The 19,161-nt window shown below is 36.3% G+C and overlaps 1 protein-coding gene across 13 annotated transcripts in view; it reads right to left on the bottom strand.

The window, feature by feature from the left end:
* The window catches only part of PAK3 (p21 (RAC1) activated kinase 3), a 279,838-nt gene that overhangs the window by 95,842 nt on the left and 164,835 nt on the right, over positions 1 to 19,161 (bottom strand). For all 13 annotated transcript variants that reach the window (XR_005655430.1, XM_039874753.1, XM_039874755.1 and 10 more), the window contains one exon: positions 7,643 to 7,844. Coding sequence is in view for 12 of the 13 variants with exons in the window: in XM_039874753.1 (XP_039730687.1) it covers positions 7,643 to 7,817 (175 nt within the window). In the remaining variant the exon portion in view is untranslated. The remainder of the gene's footprint in view (positions 1 to 7,642; positions 7,845 to 19,161) is intronic.

The following is a 19,161-nucleotide window of genomic DNA, read 5'->3' as shown; positions in this document are numbered from 1 at the left end:
CTTTAGGTAGAACCTGCTAAAGCCACGAGAGACCCAAAAGAGAACCTAGAAAATTTCACCCTTCGCAATTCACAGTATCCAATCAGCCTATCTGGAATTTATGTCTAGTTCTCTTCTCTCTGGTGAAATATTAATTCCATATCTTCTGCCAAGTCTTCAGTGACTATGGGAAATAATATATGCTTTCCATAAAGTAACAGCCTTTAATGTATAGAAAAATACTCAAAGTGGTACCTGATTCTATAAGAGCGGCTACAAGTCCAATTCATAGGTTGGATGTTCCATGAAGATGACCAGGGAAATGATAGTCCCATGTGAGCCCTTCTAGTGATCGATGCTGCCCCCCCACACACACTCACTCATGCAGAAAACCATCATCTTCAGTGGTATCATCCTCGAAAACATTCAGCAACAGTGATCATTCTGGCAAATCATTAGGAAGTTGACTCAGTGCTCATCTCCTTCCAGGAATCATACACTAGTTCTACTTTCATTTACACCCAATTCATATGTGCAACAATTTCAATGGAAAATGTTTGAAAACAAAAAACAAATATGAGGCAATGTCCTAACCCAGACACATCTGATCATGTGGATAACTATACAGGGCACAAGTTTAAAAGAATTAAAGAGGGGCCTCATTTGCTTTAAGGAGGGAACTAACTTCATATCCCTTGGCTAGCAGCCTCTCCTTTTGATACTTCATTTTAATGTTTGATACAACTCTCTTCTGTCTTCCCCTCTTCTCATCCATCCCCTGTATCTTCTCCATCTCCTAACCTCCCTCTCAAATATTATTTTCTCTTTCAATTTGTCACTATTACTTCTTTCCTTTAGGGTATACATCTCCCAATCTTTCATTCCATACTTCTCTTGAAATGACTGCTGGTTTTAGTGGACTACCATATTTGTGCCTAATTTCCTGATTTATTGGCTTTGAAGTGGAAGCACAGGTCTTAGTAGATAGAGTTCATCATTATCCCACCTTCTTTCCATTTCAACCACAGGGGATTTCTAGGAGTAAAGGAGAAGTGCAGAAGACTCTTCTCCTGGGACATAGCACTGACTCTGGAGGACAAGCAAGATGCCATGCCCTTTAGGCTTTCTAAAGGGTGGTGCAATGATCTCCAAAGAGCACTCTTTGCTGAGTTGTATGGGCTACATTTGGAGAGCCAAGAAGAATATAAACACCATTCAAGATATTCTATGACATCTTGCATTCTGATAACAGAACTCCAAAATAATTGAGACTCCCATTCACTGTTGGTACAATAATAATAACCTTGAGCTACTTCAGGGTCCCAAAGGGTCTTCAGCATCACTGAAGAAAGATTGCATACTGTTTAGTCTAGTTATCACACTAAATATTTTTTTATTGTGCATTAATTAAAGTTAGTAATGTGCGTTGACACCAAAGCATTTGATTAACAAAACCATAAAGGATAACTGAGAGTCTTCTTTAATGTAATTGTTGCACAGTAATGCTTCCTGCTATGTAGCATATCTAGAACATAACATACTCTAGGGATTAGAACAACATATATGCAAAATAATAACAAACTTTACGGTACTTTAAGAACTTTTTCACATGTATGAACAAACTCATTTAGAGCTTCAACTTTCTAAAGCAATATGCAAGCCTGTAAAGTATACGCACCAAAAGTAACCCATAAAACACCCAAATCAAATGTTAGCAATATCTATTGTCCTGAATATTTTCTCACTATCATTAAAAAATGAAAAAAAGGTTTTTTTTTTCTTCTGAGTGGTAATAAAAAATTCCCCTTTTCTGAAATTGAAAGAAGTTTCAAAGCCCAGTGTCATCTTCTTAAGGAGAAATGCAAGCCACTGCTGGCTTTTGGATGCTACAAGTGTAATTTCCCACCTATGCCCTTTGTTCTGTTGCAAGATAGTGTGATAGAGTAGAACAAGCATAGGGTTTGGAGTCCAAGAGACTTGGGAGACTTCTGACTTCCATCATTTGCTATGTGACACTAGTCTGTCTACTTAACTGCTTTGAGCTTAAATTACCTCATCTGTAAAATGAGGATAATACCAAGCGGTTGTAAAGATTTAAAAACACAATACATGTAAAGTGCCTGGTATACAGCTTAGCACAGGAACTAATGGTAGATCAGTCAGTAAATGGTAGATTACTTCCTATTTGTCTTATAACCAATTATCCCCTAATACTCTTCTAGGAAGAGGGGCTTTCTCTTCCTTCTCAGGGTCACCAGTTCCCAAATATCTCTAGATTCCCCACAAAAAATGCACATGAATGCTCTCTAAAGACACGGCCCTTCACACAACATCTCATGTCCTCTGAAACACACCTGATGCTCAAGCACAGCACAAGACAAATAAGCACATTTCAGAAGACACTGACATCACACAAAATATGTGACCTCCAAATGCAGCCTCATCTGCTTCTTTCCCACATATTCTTCCAAGCTTCAAGTTCTTAACACTGATTATTTTTAGAGGCACTATGCCATTTCCAGAGTTCTGGCAGATTCATTTGCTTCATTGTCTTTGTTGTATTGGTTTATTTACTCATGTAATTTTTCCATGTATTTATTTCTTCATTCATGTATTTATTCCCCACCTTGTCCCAAAATGGATATCAGAAGGCTTATAAGAATATACAAAATACAATGTAATAACATAAATTTGAAGTAGATAAGAAAGTAAAAGAAACAAAAAAGGTAGGAATATAAAATGGAGCCTGGAAGAAAGCTAATACAAAGTACATACCTATCACAGAGTCCCATTACAAGTACTATGCATGGGCCACACATTTGGCTCCAAGCTTTCCAGTAGCCAACAAAAGAGAAATCTGATCAGTCTCACACTTTGCAGGATACATAAAATGAATCAAACCACTTGTTTGGGAAGTCTTTTTCCTGATCTAAATTTTGAAAACTTTTCTATAGTGAAGTATCATAAAATGGTGGTAGACTGTCTCTCCTAATTTTCTCTACAACCCTGATTCAGCTCCTTGAACAGTCTCCAACAAAGACAGATTCTCAATCTTTGAAATTGTATCTACTATTTCTTACTTGTTTCTACCTGTTACTTGAAGTTCCATTTGTTCAATGAAATGTAGCTATTAGAGATTTCTTAAAACAAACAAACTCCTCTGCTGTTACCAAAGCAATTATTGTCATTTAACTAATAAAATAGACATTGTGTCATTATTTATGACAAAAATTTGGAAAGGACTCCAAATGTCCAACAAAAGGAATTGGTTAAATAAATCATGATGCCATTGTTGCCACTACATGATAAAATAGTCAATACCATCAAAAATGATATTTATGAAAACATTTTATAAAATGGAGAAATATTCATGATAAAAATGTTAAGTATGGCTCCATGCTCTGAGGATATAAAACTGCATATATTATGATCTTAACTATGTAAAAATGTGTCTATTTATAGCTATAAAAAAGTCTGGAAAGAAATCCACCAAAATGTTAACATTGTTTATGAGATTTGTGAATATGGCTGATTTTCATCTTTTTCTATATTCTTGTCTTTATTTTCCAAGTTTTTTTATATTGATGAATAATTTCTCTATGATGAGAAGAAGGAAGTCTAGGAGGAAAAAATACTAACCCAGCTAGTTATCTTTGGCTTGTGTAATTATGGGAAATTTTAATTTTCTTTTTCAATTTTCTATAATTGACATATAAATTCTAGATAGAGACAAAGTTACTTAAAGAAATAAGAGTTCTAAAATCTAGTTTTTTGGTTGTTTCTTTGTAAGGTCCAGAATGATACAAATTTAATAACACCTTACAATTATCAAGCACTTTAAAATTTATTTTTAATAGCATTTTAATATTTAGAATTACATTTGATTACCAAAAATGTCTTGTGCAGTAGGCTACATAGTACTATCCTCATTTAACAGGTGATAAAACTGAAGTTCAGAGAAATTAAGTGACTAGCCCAAAGTCACAATCAGTAGCAGACCTGGACTCGAACCCACATCTCGAGAACTCATGTCTAGTGCCCTTTCCATTCTTCAATAATGATTATAGTGTAACCCAAGCAGTCACTAAAAGGTGAAGTTAGAAACAGCAATCTTTACCCATGAGGGTCAGATTCCTAAATGACCCCAAGGTAAAAGAAAGTTCAGCTGAGGAAATTCTGATTTTGAGATCTAAAAAAAAAAAAAAAAAAAGAGTGGGGAAGTAAGGTTACAGGTGAAGTTTTGAAAGCCCTCATAAATAAATAAATAAATAAATAAATAAATAAATAAATAAGTGTGCATAATTTGCATAGTAAAACAAAACAATAACAATGATATATTATGGGAAAAGAATTAGAGTTTACAAAGCTTAAATTAGTAAAAATGATAGGCTCTACATAGTTTCCATTTATATCCTGAGATGATTTCCAGAGGTGTTAACATTCTTTATGGCAGTGGAAAATAGGGATGACAGTGAAGCAATGAACAGAGGTGGACTGTTTGCTCAAATTATGGCTCTCCATGCTCTCGGAGTCATCTAAATCCAATCCTGTAATCGTAGCAACTAGCTTTTGGCTTTATCACTATCAAGAAAGTGAAATTAAGTTGTATGACTTAATGACTTTGGCTCTTTTTGTCTTCTCAAGTCTTTTTTGAAGACACTTTAGCACTTCTGCATAGAATTCAAATTAAATAATTCGAGCTTTGTCTGAAGGCAGATTTTCAGCTGTCTAGCACAGGTCACTACCCTTCTGAGGTTGCTTTCTTCCCAATATGGTATAAAAAGACTCCTAGCACCTCTTTAATAGAGTTCAATGAAACCATTCAAGCTTTGTCAGGAGGCAGTTTATCAGCTGTCCAGAAATGGTATTAAATGGCACTATTTGATGATTTTTTAAAAATTAATATTTTATGGCGACATTAGTTAACGAAATCCAATGTTTCATCTGTACACTTTAACAGTAAAGCATATATATATTTACACTGTGTGTTTACCACCCATAGTTAGATTTCTTTCTGTCACCAGATAGTTGACCCCCTTTGCCCTGTCTACCTCCTCCATCCCCCCACCCCCTATCCTCTGGTAACCATTAATCTATAGTCCATGTCCATGAGTCTCTGCTTGTTTGCCTGTTCCTTTGTTGCTTTTAGGTTTCTATGCCACATACAAGTGATATCATGTGATTTTCAACTTTTTCTGTCTTATTTTGCTTAGCTTGATTATCTCGAGGTTCATCCATGTTGTCGCAAATGGATGATTTAAGTTCTGCTGAAGATTGTTTCTGTCCAATGTAATATTTTTGAAGGCATCGTAGCATCTCTTTATAGAACTCTGCTATATCTCACAAGCTTTGAAGAGGTAAAGTTTGACATGTAAAGGGATCAATTTTCTTTACTTTCTTGAGGAGGTTTTAATCTTGTTCTAAAATATTTGCTCCCGCTGTTTCAGTTCCATAGCTTCCTAATTATTTTCATTATCAATTATGATAATCACCTCTGGGGTACTAGAAGTTTTCTGAGAATCATATTCTAGCAGCATCACATCACTTGGATTAGTGTCAACAAGTTAAGACTGAACTTCAGCCAATGATTGCTCCTGCACCAAATGTTCATCAACACTCATAGATTCTCCTTGATCCAAAGATTTTTTTTTTGGTCTTCAAGAAGGATTGCTGAAAGATATTTTACCATATCTAGCCAAGTCTTCTCTCGGGTCACATTAATGACAGGCTCTGCTACACTATCTAATGGCTCTTTTATTAAGACTACAGCATTAGTTATAGCATAGGAATCTTATTAGCATCTTCAGCAGAGGAACCTTTGTGAGATTTTGAACAATAAAGTTAATAATTTGGCATAAGTCTTCCTGAATGACTTAGATCAAACACTGATCTAAGGGACTGAGGATCTGAGACATGAGACTAGTTATAAAGACAACCTTAACATTAGAATGTACATTAGCAAATGCATCTGAGGTGCCAACAGGACTGTGAAGAATAAGCAAGACTTTGAATTCAATTTTTTTTCTTTTAAATAGCCTTGAATTTCCACAAGAAAGCACTGTTTAAACCATTCTTTAAGCAGAGAAGGAATCATCCAGGTTTTTCTGTTTGCATGCAAGTATACCAGAAACTTGGCTTCTTTTTTTTTGCCTTTGAGAAGCTTTTAGCATAGTTTTCTGTAAAGTAGTAATGGTTTCACTATGAAGTCACCTGAAATATTGGCACAAAACAGAAATATCAGCTTCTCTGTTTTTGCCGATCTCATGTTAGCATCAGTTGACTCTTGCTCTTCAAAAGAGCAAGTAAGATTGTTCAAGAAATGAACAAAGCATGATGGTCTCAACAACACTGAAGATTTGTCAGGCACATAATCCTCTTCTTTAGTCCATTTCTGTAGTTGTAGTGGATACAACACAGAAGTTGCAGGGTCTAGTATTTCTTTCTTCAGCACCACCGTCACATAAGATTTGGTCTCCAGATCACAGTACACTGTAAGTCTCTCAAACCTTCCCTTGTTCCTGGCAAAAAAAATTGTCAGTGTCTGAAAATATGTCTTGAAAAATTCCTCTTCCATGGTCACAGATCCCTTACATGGAAAATGTTTTGTTATTCTTTTTCTTATCTTTTATTCAGATGTTTAACATCATTTCTATCTTTTCCATCCTTAGGTCATGAGGGATAAAGCATCTTTTAAGTGATGTCAGTGTACAAGAGACAATAATAAGAGTTTCACATTTCTTTATGGTAGAAATTGTGGATTCATTAATATCATTTAAGCAACATATAAAGCTATTTGGTTTACCTTGAAGAAGCAGATCAGGAATGTCCATTTTTCTTTTCTAAAATCATCACCCTTCTTTTCCTTTTAGCAGCTTTCCGTGGTGCCAGTGTCCCTGTATTTACTTCACACTCTTTCGCCTCAATAGTCACATTTATAGAAGCCATGTTTAAGCTTTATGCTAATTAGTGCAACCTGACAATTACTTACTAAAGATTTTATATACTCCAGTGTTACGAAGTATCAAAATGTCAGCATATGATATTTAAGCACCAAATGGTACTATGAACAACACAAAAATAAATGATAATATATTGTTATGATATTCAGTGCAAATAGGGCTGATGTATAGGGGACAACTGGCAGAAGAATGGGAGAAAACAAATGATTCAGAAATTTCTTAGCACTTTGTGATGTAGTCAGAGAGACAATAATGTGGCAACTTGGACGAACCCCCATATACTCAGTTCAAAAATTTCACAGCTGTCAAAAAGGTATACAGAAGTAAATACACCTATAGTCCAATTTCCAATAAGGAGAATTTGCAGTTTAGAAGGGATTACTGTAAATTCTCCTCTAAGTTATCAGAAAGGAAGTCGCTCTTTATATATTCAAGACAGTGCTATTGCTATGATTTCCCTTGGCTTAACACTATGAATTCAATTTTATGTGAAAGGCAAACATAGCAGAGATATATTTTCTGTAAACTCACAATAAGTCAATCAAACATTAATCTCTGATAAAATGCAACTTCTGAAGATATAGATGTAAAGGTCAGGTAGTCCCTGAATAGCCAATGCTCAATAAATGACTACCCAAGAAAGAAAGTGACAATGAAAGAATAAGCTAGCCCCTTTTTTTTATGCCCGGCCACTGATACTTTACTTTTATCCCCTCCTCCTGGGAAGATAGAGCGAAGTCTGGCTTTCTTATTCTTCTCTTCAGGGGCCATGGGAAGTGGTTTGGAGCTGTGGTTGAGTGCCGAAGAATCCCGGTTGTTACTATTCATCCTCAGTGGGGGAGCAGGGGGTTTCTCTTCATTATCCAGACTGTCAGACATTTTCAGTTACAACTAATTGCACAGCTCCTAAAGAAGGAGGAGGAGAAAACAGGAGTTAAGAAAGGAGCAGTATAAAAGACAATCTAATAAATATGGGGATTCTAACATCTTAGAAACAAAAGCATTGGTCTCATGTTGTCTCAGGGTTTGCATTGACAATTTTGAGGGGTTTCTTTTCTAGAGGGGAAGGTGTTGCCACCCTAAAGACCAACAATGCAATTTCCCAAAGAGAAGAGTGAAGGCAATAATTAATGGCTTTTCAATATGCATGCACAAACTCATAAGGTCTCTTCCTTTTCTCACAATGAAACTCTATTTTCTGTTGTCCACTTAGTCTTTTAATTGACAATTTACAATCTTCTCTAAAAATTCCGTCCTGTTAATTGTCATGGTCAGGTAGCACAACCTCCTTACAGTTCATAATGGACACAGGTTTGGCTGTTGATTTTTAATGGCCAACAACAATGATTTGTTGGCTGCTTTGACATTGGGATGGCTTTGGTGTCTGATTCTTACCTGTGCATACCTGACTTACAAAACACACTCTACTGTTTTGTGAGAAAGAACTGAGAAGCAATCTAGTAGACCTGGCAGTTTCAGCAGCATTGGGGTGTACTGATAGAGGAAACAATGCCCCAACTTTAGGTAGCGGGTAGAAGATAAAGCTGAGCCAAATGTCACCATGAGCAATGAGAAGCTCCAATGAGAGGACTACTTCCTGAGGAGATAACCACAAGCTTATTCCTTGTCATATTTTATATCCTGGAACGGGAAACAAGGTAGTTGGCAGGAGTAACAAAGTCGTAAGAACCAGTCTGGGTTTTAGCTGCTCTTAATTTTCTTTGGTATCTTTATTCTTTAGTATTCTGTGCTTCAGGCTAATTACATTCGGATTTCATCCCACTGGAAGGGTAAAGGGAACTGGAAAAGCATGGACTCCCAAAGGAAATGTTTGTTTCCAGCTGTTTTCCTATTCTAATTCGAGTCCTTCATTAGGTTCCTGAAACTTGCCATGCAAGTCAGGTGTTAAGAGTACTCTTCAAGTGGATCCGTAGTTTGAAAACAAGGAAAATTAAATTCTGTTGTAACAAAAATCTGTGTAAATTTGAGAATTAACTAGCACTAATTTAAAAGCATAAGAACTCTCCTAACACAAGAACTCTCCTTAGCACATCACTTTATTCCAACATTTAGTATAAACAAACCTAAGTAGAACAACAACAAAACCAGGATCTCCTCATTCATTATCTGCTGTAATGAGAAATAATATATCATAATTTTTTAGCCCTTTAGTTGTTACATTGTTTTTTATTTTCAGTCATGAAGTCTAATTAAGTTATATCATGTTATATAGAATTTTTTTTTATTTTACTATATTCTAAATTTTCTCAAGTACCTACAGCCTGTAATATTCAAGAATAAATATCGATCAATAGCTTCTCCATCTGCATAGGTGACTGCCAACTAACAATCATGGCTTGATCATGATTGGACAAGAGATCTCTTTTCCTTTCCCAAGTGTCATGCTTTGCATTATCTTAATGAATTAGGACCAATTCTGTATATTTTTCAGTAATCATGATAGTAAAAATACTAAGTATTAAATGTTTTGTCAACAACAACTCAATAAGTCTTATATTTTCCTATATAGGTAAAACTACAGCACAAGGCAAAATGAAAAGAAACTGATGTCAAGTCTATTCATGGATACTACTAGTGCTAATACATATTTTAACTAGAATATGAAATCAGTGCTAATGGGTCTGATTTCTATTTTGCATTTTGATTTTGGTCCTTCTAAATTCACTGTTTCTCCAGAAGAAAAGTGAGTTTGAGACCGACTTCACCAGTGGCATTATTCTGTTTTGGACAAATTCATGGTTTTAATTTAAGTCACTGAGAAGAATTTGCCACCAGAAACAAAGCACTATTTTTTCTTTATTTCTTTGTGTGTGTGTGTGTGTGTGCTATATTATTTTTCTGGGTTCAAAAATAATGCCTGAATATGAGGTGATTATTAAATAAAGCACAGTTATACAAAATCTAGCTTATATAATAATGAAATTTGATAAAAATTATGAAATTTTAAAGTTATTGCAAAAGAAGTGAAGATTTAAATAGAAATACCTAGAAGTTTCTGAAAACCATATTTAGATGATACATATTTTCTGATGACTTTGATTATTTAACTTGAGATGACAGAAATCAGAGAAACAGGCTTGGCCTCTTTAAAATGATATACAGAGCTGATTTTGCATAATAAGGCAAGTAAGAGTCTAAGCCAGTCAGGATACTAAGATACCTATGTAATTTAAAATACTAGGTTCCTTCTTTCTTAATAAATGGGTGTGGCTAACGAAGTGGCTCTTTTTGTTCCTAATTACTGTCTCTGGCCAGAGACTCAAAACGTAGGTAGATGCCCTGCTTCTTTCCAGGCTGCCTGATTATCCTGATCTTATTTGACCAGGTATAGTTCAGGTTGCGAAAAAGGGGCTACTTGTAATATAAAATTCAAACTATACTTTTTGATAATACACTAGAAATCCCTGACCAAAATGTCAACCCTACTGTGGTCCATATTACAGGCATTCTCCAAAGGACCCAGCTTATATAGCATACATTGTACTGCCCAGCAAACTGGATTTGTTTTATTCCCATTGAACTCATCAGGGGATTATAAAAGGAGCTGGAATAAACCTTTTACAAACATAGAAATGAAGTTGAAGAATCTTTGTCCAATCTCACACATGAACATGAATCATGAACTAAATAATCACTCCATTTACCTAGACGTTTCAGATTTAGTTCTCCTTGAATATCCTGATATTACTTCAGTTTTTTATTACCCTTTACAAGGCACAACCAATCTACATCTTCTAATGGTTCCAAATAATTTTGATTTGGTGACAAAAAATAATGCAGGAGGCTCTCGTTATCTTCAACTCCCCTTCAAAGCAAATGCTTCAAAGCATACTTTTAGAAAGATAGATGGAGAAAGGGCAGAGACTTGTAAGGAAGCCTTGCTGTTAAAGTATTTGTTTCTCAAGTGGGAGGTAAAGTCTGACTATTCCACAAACATAGAAAAAAGGGGGATGCTATTATGTTATGTTTGTAAACAATGCCAATTTACTAAGCCAGGTGCTTCCTCTGAGATAGCTTTCTACAAAACTATTATTAATTTATTGGGGTTCAATCTGCCTATGATGTCATTATTTCCAAGATTTTGAAAGAGACTATTTTGTTTGTGGTGGCTATAGGCTCTATTTCAAGAATTGTATAAAAGCACCATTTTTGTCTAGGAACCCAATCAAAAAACTGTTTATCTTTAAAGTTTAACTGTTGTTGTTCACTTCTGCAATAGAACAGGAACTTGCAAGTAAGTGGTACGTTGGATCTAGCCACAGGCCATTCATTTCACTTTAGAACTTAGCCCTTAGCATTGTACAGAAATAGTTAACTTTAAAAGACAACCAACAATAGTTTATATATGTTCACAGACTGATTTCATACTTGGATACTAGGTTTTTCAGAGAGAATTCAAATGGCTTCTGTAGATAGTTTATATATTTTGATCCATCCCTTGGGACTAAATGTGGTTTACCAATGCTTGGTAATTACAATTGAAATTCATCAGTAATGAGAAATGTGTCTCTTGTCTCATGATAACCAAGGAGCCTGAACACTCATTTTTCAGAGTAGTAGGAAAGATTACTTCTCTTTTTCCCTCCCTATCTTCCTTCTCTCTTCTCTTCCCTCCCTTCCCCAAAAAAGCATGAGGGCATGCACACGCAGGAATATACACAAACCCATACAGACAGTCCTTCACTGATTTGCCTTTCATCATAGAGATTTACTGCAAAACATTTTAGAGGAACACTTTTTTTAATTTTTAATTTTTATTTTTCAATGAGAGTTGACTTTAATATTATTTTATATCAGTGTCAGGTATACAGCATATTGGTTAGATATTTATAAAATTTACGAAGTGATCCCCCTGATTAGTAGTACCTACCTGGCACTATAGTTATTACAATATTAGTGACTATAACAAGATGCATGGCAACTTTAAATGAAATGAGTAAGCATTATAAACAATTTTCATCATTTTCTCATTCCTCAAAAATGCATTCTCTTATTAATCAGTGCAGTGCCAAACTAGACAGAGAATGCTCAGTAGGTTAAAAAGCCACCAACTTGCATGTCCCAGGAGTCAAGAGGAAAGATAGGTAATCAATTATATCCTAGCTAATGTGGCCAAAATTCATACTCTGGCATACATGATGAATTGCATGCAACCAAAAAATGCCAGTTGTGCCCATTTGTCACAGGTTTTCTACCCAGATGTGTGAAGGGTGAGAATCCAGAAATACTTGCCCTACAACTTGCAAGGCCCTCTATTAAGCCATTGACAACTTCGATAAATATTTTCATCAGATCTGATACCTTCAGAGATAAACCACATGTCTGTATTATCCTGTCTGCTTTCAAAATCTAAATAACTGTTTATTTGCATATCTTACCAATGAGAAACAAACTAATACTGGCCTCCTTTCATAAACAAAAGCCCAGGCCAGTAGATGCACAGCTATGATCTAATACTCATAGAAGCAAAGCTCTAAAACCACCAGCCGCACAGGGTTATCACTACAAATTGAGAACACATAAATATTTCTTAATATCCTTTCCATATCATACTAGAGGATCTAACACAAGAATGAGATATAGCTTAAGGAAAATTTCCAGGGTAAACTTTCTAATGTTTCTGAGATATATCTACATAAAGAACGGGGTTGCAAGACACCTTGAGCTAATGAAATGACAGCTAAACTGACACAAGCACATAAGAAACAAGATGGATTTTAGGATCTCAAAATTATATTAAATAAGTCAAAGAACTCTCACAATGTTTAAAAGAGTAACAAAATATGAGAGTATTTCAAATTTCTAGAACTTGAGAAATCTTTATAACAAGAATTAGCTCTATACATCAAGACAAATTGAACTTTTAATGATAGCTTCTAGACTTTGAGGTGTTAAGTAAACATAGATTTAAAGTCAGCCAATGTCTCCTTAGACAATGATATTAACACTGGCTTGTTCTTTGTATTTGAGGATGAGGTTGCTACTTTTATTATCAAGATGATGTATACACTGAATTTTGTACTTTGGTTGTGGGAAAAACGATGCAAGTGTTACTTGCTGGCTCCCTGTAAACAAAAGCACACATTTTCCAGATGGCTAGCTGAGCTTCCCGGTATAGACTGTGACTGGGAAACAAACTGCTTTGCTAAATAGCTTACACTAATATTAAACCCACTTTATCTGGGATGCATTATTAGCAATTGAACCAACCAGCTCAGACACTTATGACTGACAATGTAAGAAGATGTAGTAGACTGTTTTTAATTGCCAAAAAAAATAAAGAAAAAATCATCTAGCTTTCAAAAGAAGTGACGATGCATTATAATTTAAAATAAAGATTATACATTGTGTTGCATTTATACAGCAACTTGGCATCCGAAGATACCCAGCGACTTTTCAGACATTAATTTGCATAATATGCTAAATGCCAAAGAGGAGAGAAAGAGCATTCATCTCATTTTACAGAAAAGATAACAAGCCTGGTCAGGGTCTCCCAGCAGCTCTAAAACCATACTCCCATTCTCAGACTAGGTGGATAAGGGGCAGACTAACCACTAACCTTAACCATCCAGATGGGCCCGACTTAGCATTTCCATCATCTTGTCTCAAATTGCATATAGTCATTATACATGTCATTCCCCTCACTAGATCATAAGCTCCTTGAGGGTAAGGCCCCCTTCGTCATAACTGTATGTTTTCATACTGCCTAATACAGTATCCTGTTCCCAGTAGGCATTACATACTCATGCAAAGTAATGAAACTATATATTCTATGCAATTGTTGCAGCTGTAAGTTTTTCATAATTTTGCATAAGCCTATATGCCCACTCGAAGTAGGTCTGAGCCAGGAAGGCATGTTTGGAAATATCAGTCTAACTGCCAAGCCATTGGGCATAATCAGCTACCATCGGATTATCAACACCTCAATTTTTACTATACAACTTTGTAATGTCCAAAGAGCTTTCACATCTTGCTCTTATTTGAGCTGGACACCAACATGTGAAGAATGGAGTACCATCTCCATTTTCTACATGAGCAATTAACAGAGCATAAAGGTTAAGTAACTTACCAGGATCACAAAATAAGTGAAAGAACCGAGACTAGAATCTCAAACTCTTCTCAATTCTCTTTCCACTACACCAATACAACATGTATCCAAGCAAACCCACAAAGACAACATTTTTCATATATACACTTTTATCCTTCCAAAATATTCATATGACAGTTCTAGCTTTTTCATTTCAACCCACTTCAGGCTGCTACTTACTGATTTCAACTGCGTTTCTCATCCAAAGACTCAAGGCTAGGTGATTTACTAACAGAACTCCAACAGGTTCTGTTGGCCAGTAATACCAATTCTTAGATGGCCTTGTTTTAGAGCTTGTCTGTTCTGGGGCACTAAGGAAACTTTGATATCAGAGACAGGGGTGTGCTGTTTCAGAGAGCCTCACCTGGGAGATACCATTACAGTAAGTAATGGAGGGAAGCCATTTCTAAGATCAGTTAATCAGGAAGAGCTGAGCTACCTGTTAGGCAGATTTGCAAAAGCAGCCAGACGAGCAAGAGAGGTAACTAGCTCTTTTTACAGCTGCCTAGTTTCAAACTTAGATCCTGCAAAAGATAACTCACTAATGGCACACATACAAGCATACTCACATAGAATACATTCATGTTCTCCCTCATACACACAAGCAAATGAGGACGGTTCTGCTGTAGTCCTGTTCTCTGCTAACATCTCTGAGTGACTTCCATTGTTTTCAGCAGGAACCTGACATTAATTGAATCCATTAAACCAGCAATATTATAGTTGCAAATTTCAAAGATAGGTTGCAAATAAGGAAATCGATAGGTATACTCCAGCATCCGACCTCATATACTGCATATATTATGTGAGACAAATAGTTCTTTTTCCAATAACTTCTTAAGCTTCTAAATGTATGCAGCACCTTACTTTATTATTCATTGTGTAGGCTGCATGAGCTAATGCCAAGAATATGCTAATGATCATCTGACAAGTATTTATATTTGCAAATCGATGCATTGCAGGTTTTAGTTTTTCATTTCTACAACTGATGCTCCTAAGAGAAAAAAATGCTTAAAAAACAAAGGTAGAAATTTTTTAAGCATAAGAAAAGAGTTTACCTTAAATGATACCTCAAAGAAATGTGTGGGAAAAAGAGAAGCAAAACCTGATAATAAAACATTTCCTAGTTCTCAAAAGAGAATGTAGTATCCTAGGAAGCATTCAGATAGAAAACATTAGATGCAGACTAACAGCCAAAGTGAGCAGGATATGGTAAACTAATGTCTTGAGTCTCTGAGGTTCTAGCTGCTCCTGTTACTGTGCATGGGTGATAATTACACCTTTCCCAGATCCACTCCAGTAAAAGAGCCACAGATTTCCTCAAATCCAAGCCTAAAATGTAAATTCCTGAATTTGCTTGGGCTTTTTGCATACCATAAAGATGTATGGACATTATCATCTAACCTGCTTGTCAGGGCTCATCATTCTAGGCCCTTGCTCTGGTCTCAATTTGTCTGTACTCAAATTAGCTTTCTACAAGGATGGTGCCCATACCATGTCTGAAAAGAAGAGCTACATGGGGTCATTTGAGACTTCAGTATTGTTTTCAAACTGGGAATGTAGATCTATTTAACAATGTGCATATTTCACATAAAATATGGCATCCTGCCAGAATTAAAGGTCAAAGAATTTAAGCCAGAATAAAATGCAGTAACACTTCTTCAAACATTTGTTATTTGACCCCAATTCGCCTGCCCATATTTTTAAAAAGCTGTGTGTATCTCAGTTATTTGGGAGCTATGATTAAGGAAGAAGAAACACTATCTACTTAAAAACCTTTCCCTCAAATACTGAAGGAAGAATGTGACATGACAAGGCCTACTATCCATCTATCCCACTTCACAAATGGTAGAGGATAAACATTCAGCTGGCCATAGCATTAGTTGTAGGAATTCCCCATCCTCCTAACTCCACTAAAAACAAATGTTTGGCTTTAAAGAAAACTGGTCATGGGTATAAGAAAAGGTCATAATCTACCCAAAGACAATTCTTCTAGAAACCAAAAGCCATCTCTGAAGGATGACCTCACAATTGAGAATGTTGGCTTTCTCATGGCTTTCCTGTGAGCAGCTTACACAAGATCTTCAGTTATAAGCTGTTGGTTCTATCAAATAGTGTTGTTCCCTTTGCTGCCCATTACTCTATGACCTGGTTGCAGCTGCCACTGTGCATTTATATGAGAAATGGCTCACCATTGGTTCATGCTAGAACAGATCCTTACTCCAATGCATGATTAGCTTTGCTTCCCCAGTGCTCCCACACACACAAAGAGAAGACTTCCATATGCCTAAGCCTTTATGTGGCCCTGGGAAGCCCCCAGGCTGAGAGCACAGGGCCCAGCCCTCACCTCAAAGGAAGATATGGTAAGAAAATTGCAGATAAAGCAGAAGCAGGGTTTGGTACAAAGAGCTGGAGTCAGTAGGACTGAGGGGTAATCAGTCAGTAGAGTTCCCAAATTACTCCTGTGGAGCCTGCACTGTGGCTTACAATACATCCTGACAAAAATTTGGGGGAGGGAAAGGAGATAAAAGTTCAGTGTTTATAATAAATATATATAAGTCTGCATTAGAACTTTGCATCAAACAACAATCATCTCAGAGTATTCTTTCTCCTTCGAGACTGGGCCTGATACATTCCCTTCATTCAGTCATGTCAGCCAACCATCAACCAGTTTTGTGTCCTTTGGCAAGTAGCACAGGCATGCCCTATACTCTTTTTCCCAGCTTAATAACGAGAGTCTGTAGGTTACACAGTTGTATTAAAAAGGAAAAGATCTTATAGTAGCCTAACATTGCTTTTTACAGGGAAGTACACCAATTACAAGCTTTCTTGTTGATTTTTGGTTGACTTTTGTTTCAAAGAATCCTGAGACCAAAACAGAGAACTACTACCCTTTAAGAGGTCAGATAGTAACTCTAAGAATATGCCTCTTAAGTAACCCATCTTTGCATATATTAATTTATACAACCAACAAATATTTATTGAAGCCTATGTGCCAGGAACCATTCAAAGTGCTGGGGGTAAAGAGATAAACACCCAGCCCTGAGTGAGGCTATATGCTTGAGTAGTGGGTTTTATTCCTGGCTGCTAGGTAAAATGTATTTTTAATAAACAGATAAAAATATAACTACAAAAAAAGTGAGGGTATGTGTATTGCAAAATGAAGAGAGCTAAGAAAGGGGACTGCAGTAGTTCAGAAGAGAGTGAGACTCTTTTTAAGCGACTGCTATCCTATTACATGAGAAATCACTGGCAATGACCATACCTTCATACATAAGGAAAGTGATATTGTTCCAAAGAACATCATTGCCTTGCCTTTCAGCTCCTTGCCACCAACATTTATATGTACCAGGTATTGTGTCAGGTACAGGGCATATACAAAGAGAGATGAAGACTAGTTCCTGTCTTCTAAGAGTACACAGTTCAGTGAGGATGGAAGACATGTATTCAATACATACAATAGAGAATATAATGTGATGCAGGCCAGGTGGGCATGGGATGCTTTGGAGAGACATAACAGGAAGAGTAACTAATGTTTCCAGAGGGATTTGAGGATACTGAAGCAGGGTATCGAAGGATGAGTATGAGTTCACCAGGATTCAAAAGTGGAAAGCACTAGGGTTGGTGTAAGCTATTACTCAACACTATATTCTAACCAACAAATACTCTAATCATGCTAGATTCGTTTTTTTAGCCTTGCTCCCATTTCTGCCAAACTAAATGATGCTGGTATGATGTAAGGAAGATAACATATCTCTAAACTATGGAAGAAAAGTAACATGTATATGACATTTTTAAAAAAGCAAAAACACTGGCTCCTGATAAACTACAAAAGAAGGGATCAATATGGCCTGGCACAAAGCATTTTCTATAACCATAGCTATATATGAGCAGGACAGACCTCTTTTGGAGAAATTAAGAACAAAACACTTGGAAAAAGAAACTCCTTCTGTCTCTTAGAAGAAGCCTCTTCTCTTTTTTAGTAGAACTAATTGGAAGAACTAATTTGCATCTTGTTATGCAATTTTAGTTTGGGGGCTGATTTTTAGTTAGTAGGTCTTTTATAAATCCAAAAGAGTTGTCTGTAACAAAAGAAGAATGACTAATTCTCGTTCTACTTCTGGATTATTCTGTGATCTTGAGGAAATCATTAAACCTTCATAAATTCATTCATTCAGCATTTACACAGTGTCTAGCATGTGCCCAGAAAGATAAGGATGCTTCAGAAGGACAGCAGAGGAAGGGTAGCTAATGATGCCCAGAGGAATCAGAGGATATAGCACTTGAGTATGGTATTGGAGGATAAATAGGAATTCACCAGGTTCTAAGGTGGGAGATGAACAAGTTACAGTTCCTGGCCCAGAACAGACTTAAAATGTAATGGCTTTTGGCTATGACAGCTCAGTGCAAAGATGACAACAGGTTGCCACTGATGGACAGAGAAAGGGACTTCCAACAGCCTGAAGGAGGCTTCACAGAGCAAGCACACTTGAGCTGAAAAACAAGTAACCCACCATGGGGAGGGAAATTTTCAGGTGCAAGGAATAACAGTTGTTAAGGTCCAGGGGCGATTAGAGACAACAAAGTGTATTAGTGGAACTGCAGGTAACTTGGTGTGACTACAGCAAAGAGGAGTGATGAGAAAAATATAAGATCAGTAGAGACCAAATTAAGAAGGGTCTTGCATGCCTTTCTTTAAGGTTTGAACACTTCCTGTCTAGATAAAGAGGTTACAAGTAGTGGGATGGTGAGATTAGCTTTGAATTTCAGAACTATAACTGAGGTGACAGTGTGGCAGATGTCTAAGATGAAAGACTTAGGGATTTTTTTTTTCCCCCATGGAGTGGGATGTTCCAGATAGTAACATAGAAATAATTTTGAAAAAAGACATTACTGAGAAAATGAACCAAGGGAGAAGCACCACAGGCAGTATGGGAATAGAAAGACAGGAGAAAAGAGATTTCAAGAGTACCTCTATTTTGGACATTGGCCAAAGATGGCAGGAATGCTAGGCCTAGTAGGGTTAACTTATCTCATGACCTCAAATGGAAATCTGGGTAGAAATACATTTCTATACCATGAAGCCTAAAAGAGTTTGGTAGGCCTAATTTTCTTTTA

The sequence above is a fragment of the Pteropus medius genome, unplaced genomic scaffold (genome assembly GCF_902729225.1).
Source record: "Pteropus medius unplaced genomic scaffold, Ma_sr-lr_union100, whole genome shotgun sequence".
Taxonomy (NCBI): Eukaryota; Metazoa; Chordata; class Mammalia; order Chiroptera; family Pteropodidae; genus Pteropus; species Pteropus medius.
This window is presented reverse-complemented; position numbering and strand designations above follow the sequence as displayed.